At 48.4% G+C, this 7,766-nt stretch overlaps 1 protein-coding gene across 1 annotated transcript; it reads left to right on the top strand.

Annotated features, from left to right (window-relative positions):
* The first annotated feature begins 3,982 nt into the window (after window positions 1–3,982).
* Window positions 3,983–7,242, top strand: LOC119395532 (beta-1,3-galactosyltransferase 5). Its single transcript, XM_037662517.2, has 3 exons — window positions 3,983–4,038; window positions 5,246–5,571; window positions 6,280–7,242. The coding sequence occupies exons 1-3, from the start codon at window positions 4,015–4,017 to the stop codon at window positions 7,019–7,021; spliced, it is 1,092 nt and encodes a 363-aa protein (XP_037518445.2). The 5' UTR covers window positions 3,983–4,014; the 3' UTR covers window positions 7,022–7,242.
* Window positions 7,243–7,766: the final 524 nt, after the last annotated feature.

Below are 7,766 nucleotides of genomic sequence, written 5' to 3'. Positions count from 1 at the left end.
ACCTGTTGAGCAATCTTCACCTTGTATGCCTCAGGATTGTGCTACTCAAGCCCCTCCGTTCCTCGTGAGTGGAGTTGACTTTGCGGGGCCACTATACATCAAAGGGCATCCCCACGAGCGCTCCTACATCGCTCTTTTTACGTGCGCGGTGACAAGAGCTGTTCACTTAGAACTGGTTGAAGACTTGACCACAGTGAATTTTCTTTGCGCCCTGCGGAGATTCGTATCACGGCAGGGTCTCTGTCACACTATCTACAGCGACAACGCACGAACATTCGTCAAAGCGTCCAAGGACCTACAGAAGCTTTGGCGAACGATAAGACACCCCGACGTACTCGCCTTCTTTTCCTCCTCGAAGATCCAATGGAAATTCATTTGCCCGAGCGCTCCTTGGTGGGGCGGGTTCTACGAGAGACTCGTTCGTTCTGTAAAAACCTGCTTGAAGAAGATGCTTGGGCGAAGGCTTGTCAGTCGGACAGAGTTAGTTACTCTACTAACAGAAGTGGAGGCCGTGGTGAATTCTCGACCTTTGACTTACGTGTTCAACGACGTGGATGAACCGTACCGCCTATCTGCAGCAGATTTTCTCGTTGGAAGGAGACTGACAACGCTACCACATTACGAACTGAAAATCAACACCGAGTCTACCAACGATGCACTGAAGAAACTTTGGAGCAAGCGAGAAGATGATTTGCAAGCATTTTGGTCTCGTTGGTATAAAGAGTACCTTAATGAACTCAGGAACTTTACATCCAACCAAGCCAAAAGAAATGACTCTTTGAAGAAAGGCAACGTAGTTCTACTCGGGGATAAACAGCTTCCAAGGCAACTGTGGAGTTTGGCCCGCATAGAGGAACTGATCAGCGGACGCGACAGCATTGTCAGGACCTGCTCTTTATGCTTGCCCGACGGCTCTGTTGTGAAGCGGCCCGTACAGCTACTTTACCCGTTGGAAGCCAACTAACGTCATCTGTCGGCGCGGGAGACTGTTGTGACTTCCTTTTCTTCGTCATTCGTCTACAGATGACCAAACATCATCATTATGGATGCTCCTCACGAGCTGACGCGTGCTCACGTAGCAGCGCTGGCTCGCCCTCTTCTTTTCTTTTTTTTCTAGTTCCATTAAAGCGGTTCATCTTGCAAGACGTGTTTTTGGCTCGATGATAACCGCGCCGCAGTTGGAAGGCTTAGAGGTCCAACAATGATGATGGTAATCTCAAACTGCGGCCAAGTGCCGTCTCTATCATAAAAATAAAGATGCTATTCATTCATACATTAATTCATTTCTGGAATACTCCTCCAAATATTTGCGCTAGTACTCGATAGTGGGTATGAGTTATACACTACAGAAAACATTGGAACAATTCACTCACTACTCAGCGAATCCCCTACACTGGGTATGTGCCATGCACAGAGGACAACAACAACATCCGCAGCTAGGAATGGTTTCTTGTTTCTTTCACACCATTACACTTGCATAGCTTACAAAAACCGAGCCTTAAACCGTCCAGCCTTTCAAGCAGTGTTATAGGATCTGCACCTTCACAGCTACCCTCATCCAACTCCTTCGGCAATGAAAATTGCTGCCGTGACCACCGGAGGTTCCTTAGTCTCTGCTGACGCCACCCTTGCCTCCACGGGTCGCCCGCTCGACAGCCTGCTAGACGTCATGCGAGCCGTTTCGCAGTTCCAGTAGCTACACTTCATCGCCTGGGTAATCTTCAAATCCTGGCCTGCAGCTTCACCACTGCTAGCTGTTCGGAAATACCGAAGTTCTGCAGCTTCCACGATGCCAGCCATCCTTTTGATGGAAACAGCCAATGCGCCCGGTGCTCCTCATGCCTGCCCGGGCCATAAAGCAAGGATCGTTGCCGTAACCCGACATCACGTTGCCAAAACATAACGTGATTACAAAAGAACGAGATACCGGTCCCGGCCTGATTGGAGTACTGCATCGGCGGCTGCTTTCCACTGGCATTCTCATGCCTGGGGTGAACCCGACCAACCTTCTTCCACGGGCGGTGCTCTCAGGGGACATCATCTCGATGCTGTATTAGACTACTGAAGGCCCTCAAGACGGTTTCGCCGACTGTCTCACCATAGACATCAACCATAGGTTCTTTGTACTGTGGACCTCGGATGCTGCGTCGGTTTCCGACGCCAGGTCGTCACTGCGGATGGCTGAGACCATGCTCTTCTCATCTCAGTAGTCACAGCAGTCACTGTCGCTCAAGCACACAGAGACGACGATTCTTCCTGTATTTTCCACGACACCAGTCCAGAAACACGATCAGTCCAGAGGCATCCCAGCATTGCTGACCCGTTGGAGCTACATTCACGATTTCAACGCAGTCATTTTTCGCTAGCTGAAAGGCTTATCGCTACAGAAATTCCGCTCCAGAAATTGTGTGCGTGTGCACGCGCATTGTCGTTGGTGATTGTACATTTTGTGCGTCTTGCACGTTGTAAGAACTAGGGACGGAACATGAAAGGGGCTCCACGTTTCGCACCCCCCACCCCCCACACACACGCAAGCAGGCACATATGCATTTATTTACGCATGATTCAATTGTGCCTACTGTAATCACGTCCTTGTTTTGTTCTTTTTCAGTGTGCATTACCAATCTTCATTAATCACGCCTTAAATCATAGCAAGATTCATTAGAGTTTTGCTGATGTTGGTGGCCTTACCAGCAGATGACACGTTGTTCTAGGACGTAGGCATTCAGAATGTGCTCCGTGGTCTACCGGCCGTTCCCAGCCCATCAAACCTTCTGGACAACAACAACAAAAAAAGAGATTGCGGAACTGTCGAGACCATTTCCGCTGTGGTGATGGGCCAGCGTTAGACAGACTGATTGCAAACGGAAGTCGTCACCGGCTACATCGGCTCGACACGCACAGTAGGGGGTACAACGTTTCCGAGGACTTCCGTCGGTGCTATCCCCCAATCGCTGCTTTTTATACAGTTGCTGCCCTTTGTAGCGTGACCTACTCTGTGTCCAGTAAGCCGTCTGAATTCATGAAATCATAGCCGATGGTGATAAGACTGCAGTAGGATTTCGCATTGCAGAAGTTAGCAAGCATTGCGTGCACTCGGATGTAACTACCCAGCCACGCTACCACTGGCGCTAAAGGTATGTCCTTGCGCTTTTGTCATAACGCGCGCCTTGTCGTTATCTAGAACTGATTTATCCTTATTAGGTGCCCCTCCAACTTCGTGTCGATAACCGGTTTGTGTTGTTAAATAACAGATGGACTTAAAATTGTGAAATTTTAAGGAATAAAGAGAACTAAAATTGACAACATTCTGGACTTTACTTGCCTGCACTTTCTCCTGTGGTAGCACCAGCACACATAGGAACATTTTTTTTCTTTAATACCACGCCATAGGATGTGTGTTACCCCACCGCCTACAGCATCGGTACTTCAGGGTGGAGAGAAGTATCGCTTCAGTGGTGGTAAGTTCGTCCGAGCATAGCGCAACTGCTTCCAAGCACTGACGCATCCTCTATTTGTCATTGCTTTCGATAGAACGGCCTTACTTGACTTATGGCACTCATTTCCTTGAGCCAAGAGTTATGGTAACGACGTCTACAGTTATGTGCGCTGACACGGTCGCGGCACTCTGACACTGTGTCATTCGGCGTGGAAACTACCAGTAGCTTCTTTATATTTTCATATGAGAATGACGTCCATGCCTGCTATGAGGCGATCGGTCTAGCACTCTCCTGATATTGCTGAATTATTGGAAGGCATAAATTCTCGAAGAAAACGAGGTGACATTCCATTGCAGCTCGCGCGATAATGGGAACATCTGCAGGAATTTGTCGGAGACATTTCTGCATGCTACTACAAAGACCACTCTCTTTTATTCACGTCGTGTATTTATCATATGAGTAAATATAGTTTCATCATAGCGAAGGTACCCAGCGTTTTAAAACTAATGCTATCATCATTATTATTATTGTTTGACACACCAGGTCGGTCTCGATGCATGAATGACGCCACGAAATGCCACAATGTTGCTGTGCCTCTGTAAGTATTGATTGTTTCTTTACTGGCAGTGGATTGTGTAATGTAATGAGGCTTGAGATAGATAGCGTAGCATGTACAAACCACAACTTGCCATCGCGCCGTCCTTGAGGTATTGTCGTGTCATGCAGCTATCACTGTGCATGCTGTCGAATGATTTGTTTGCAGCCAGTTTTTTTTTTTTTTTGCTGCCTCCATTTCTTTTCTCTTCTTGCGTTATTTCCAAGCCATAAAAGAGCACGACACCGACCTTTCGTCTCGATTTTCATTCAATGTTGCTTTTTCTGCGCCGAACGGACGCCACCGAATCTCAAAAGCAGCTCTACTACCACCATGAAAAGCTACAGCAGCCCACAATACCAAGAAGACGTGCCAGTGCCGTCTTTCACGATGGTGTCCGTTTCGAAGCGAACCTGAATCTCTATGTCTTGGCACTGCACAAGTACCGCGGGTAGAGTAGCTAAATACCTTGCGGGCTTGCCTTTTCTCACTCTGGTGCTGAAAGGCCGCACCTTAAGCCTCGAAAAAAAAAAGCGCGGTCTCAGTGTTTTCCTCGCCTGAGTATTAGAATGCGTTGCGCCGCTATTCTTTGTTTCCTATTGCAGGACGCTACTACTGAACGAGGAGAAAAGAACTGAGGTTTCTCCTGTATGTTTGATGCGGAGACATATGGATTCCATTGAACAAAACCATGCACACCTTAGACTCATACGATACGCACGTCGTGCAGCGTGTCATTTGCTGCAATACTGAATTCTTCTCTAACCTGCAAATACTTTGAGACAGACGCCGGATATATATGATGCTATCGGCTAAGTGCTGCCACTCGTTTTCGTAGTCTCTACTCTGAAGTTGAGCACACAAAGGCTATATATGTGTAATACTCCTTCTATAAGACCGCTCCACGACTGTGTGCGCTCTTTAAAGGCAATTCCTCAATGCTAAAACAATATAATTCTCGCACTGTGCCTTGATGTCATGCTTTAAACACATTATCTGATGTCTTGTTATTCATTGCTGTAACGTATTTCTTGTTAGCTTACTACCGCGTACCTCGTAGCAGCACGTGACTTAAAATTCAGCGCAGTATATAGCGTAGGCAATGTGCCGCGTGAAGTATTCGCGTCCTGGCCGCGTCTGAAATCAATCAAAAATATTGCCCACGAGTATACATGGTTAAGTAACGCACCCGGGCGTCGCTTCCTGACAGGGCAAGAGGACAAAGTGCAACTGGGTATGGACTCTCAGCTGCACCTGTTCGCTGGCGGCCGTCGTCATGACGGTGGTCATTTACTTCCGAGACCGACGCGTGAGCGGCGAGGTGTACCCGGGCTACGCGGTTGAAAGCTCCGCTTTCAATGCGCCATTCCGGTGGTCCCGTAATGGCGCCTACCGGATGGCACCGGCATCCGCCAAACTGCTCATTCAGCCGCCCGAAGGCGCCTGTGCCAAGGCGTTTGGTGGAGACAACAGCAGCGCCCCTCAGGAGAGCTTCCTTGTGGTTGTGCACTCGGCGCCGCACCACTTCGAGCACAGGTGCGACTTACCGGTCACTGCAGCTCAAGGCACAAATGCTATCCTGAACGAAAGAGGGGGACTGATCGAGGGCTCGTTTCTTTTGTTATGTACAAGCTAATGAAACCAACATACAGTGAAGCTAAGGAAGCTATAGCAGTCATTACTTGTATGTTTTAATTGCATCTTAAAGTGTGATCCTTTGCCTCGAGGTGTGCATTGGAAGAGGTTGAGCTTGTAGTTGAGTGAGTGAATATACTTTATTAAAAGTCCGGGCGAGGCGGGGGGAAGAGGGGATTAACCCCTGTCCCGTCCCACTCTCCGTCGATGAACGAAAAAAAAAGTTCGACAGCATGTTACACTCTTTGTAACACATGACGGCGGAAGCCAGCTGCACACCTGGTAATTCATGAACTTTTAGAATTGGGGACCAGACTTCTGGCAAGGTAAAACGAGCCGCAATGTGAGAGACAAGCATTAAAAACCTTGACGTTCTCATTTGCTTGCACTGCTGTGAAAATATTATTGCACTGCGATAACGTAGAACCTTCATGTATGTGTTTCTTTGTACTTACGTTGTGCTATATATAGGCTGGCGTTCACCTTGTTAGGGTGATCATGTTGTCAATTCATATGATTAACTCGAATTGCGCTGAGACCATTCGCCGCAAGTTAGGCGTACTGATAAGCATATGTAAGGGCATCAAAACTATTTTCTCTGTGGTCTAGGTCCGCCATAAGAGCGACGTGGGGCAGGGATGCCAGCATTCCTTTACACAGTGGCGATGTCAGTGGGGACGCCCTCGTACTATTCGCCATGGGCAGGCCCAGCTCCTCACCGCTTCAGCACCAGACACAGGTCAAAATAGCCACAGAAGCGGCTTTGCACCAAGACATTGTCCAGGGTTCCTTCCCTGGCACCTTCAGCGCTTCTCTGCCGCTCAACGCCATCATGCTCAAGTGGGCGTTTCTGGCATGTCCGCAAGCGAGCTACGTCGTCAAGGTTTCCGACGACTCCTTCGTAAACATGCGACGGCTACGTGAGACCCTCGGAGCCGCGCAACTTCGTACCTCTGTCGTCTACGCCCACATCTACCGCAAACCTTCTGTGTGGAACGGCCACAAGCTGACATTCATTAGGGACAACATCTGCGTAGCTTGCGGCTATGCAATGAGCGGCGATGCGGTGCCCCAGCTCCTGAACCGGTCCACACACGGGGGCTTCACCAGCGTCGAACACCTCTTCTGGAGCGCCGCTCAGGACCGCGTCGCACCTCTAAGGCTCGTGAACGTGCAGGCGTTCTCCACCACTCGTGGTGCGGGCTCGAGCAATTTTCCGTGTGGTGTAAGGGACGCCATAGCGAGCCACCACTTGAGCGCGGACGACATGCACGAGGCGTGGAAGGTGCTGCACAATGGCACAGCGCCGCGCGTCGATAAACGCACTGAATCGGAACTACGCGATTCGTAGCGTCGTGCGATACTTCAGAATACTAGCTTCGGCGCTACACTACAGAACGGCATTGTCGTTCCGTATAGCCTGGTATTCACAGGCAACATTCAGTAGTTTTTTCAAATCACAGCGCTGCTATATTTAATGAACCTGCGAAACAAAAGAAAAAGCAGCCCAGTCATAGAATGGCATGTATTACGTTTCTCATTCGATGCAAAGGAGAGTAAAATTATACCCGTTTATTCTGTCCTTGTTTGATGCCTATGCATCTTGCAGAGAAATACAGTGTTTATGCACTGTCAATACTTGGGCACATGTATTCTTCTTTATAATGAAATTGAAAGGCACGAGCAATGTGACCGCTACACTGGCAAATTATGGACTAAATTGAACAGTGCATAGCAAAGAAAACCTGAGGTAACTTTGCGCCTTTCTATGTGATGGAAATGAACTTAAAGAAATTGGCTATGTTTGTTTGTCTAGAATCACTTTTGAAGTTCCTCTACACATTATGAAAAACCGCCCCTCCAGAAATTTTACATTCTGTACACTTATAATGCGAGACACATAAAAGCATACGAATAATTTACATAAAGGGGGGTCGGAACTCCCCCCTCTCCACACCCCACCGACAAAAATTTCTGGCTAAGCGTCTACATCGAAAGACATGCAGTGCCCGAATAGTGTTTACTCCTTGATGCGGCAATGTGTTATATGTCTGTTTTGTTATTAACGGCTGCCGTGTGGAACCTTGACGCTGTTT

The sequence above is a fragment of the Rhipicephalus sanguineus genome, chromosome 6 (genome assembly GCF_013339695.2).
Source record: "Rhipicephalus sanguineus isolate Rsan-2018 chromosome 6, BIME_Rsan_1.4, whole genome shotgun sequence".
Lineage (NCBI taxonomy): Eukaryota > Metazoa > Arthropoda > Arachnida > Ixodida > Ixodidae > Rhipicephalus > Rhipicephalus sanguineus.
This window is presented reverse-complemented; position numbering and strand designations above follow the sequence as displayed.

Bases quoted from the DNA above. Each gene is read 5' to 3' on its own strand.
- LOC119395532 (XM_037662517.2), top strand. From the start codon at position 4,015: ATGCCACAATGTTGCTGTGCCTCT. The intron at 4,039-5,245 runs GTAAGTATTGAT...GCTTCCTGACAG, and splicing joins CACAATGTTGCTGTGCCTCT to GGCAAGAGGACAAAGTGCAA. The intron at 5,572-6,279 runs GTGCGACTTACC...TCTGTGGTCTAG, and splicing joins CCGCACCACTTCGAGCACAG to GTCCGCCATAAGAGCGACGT.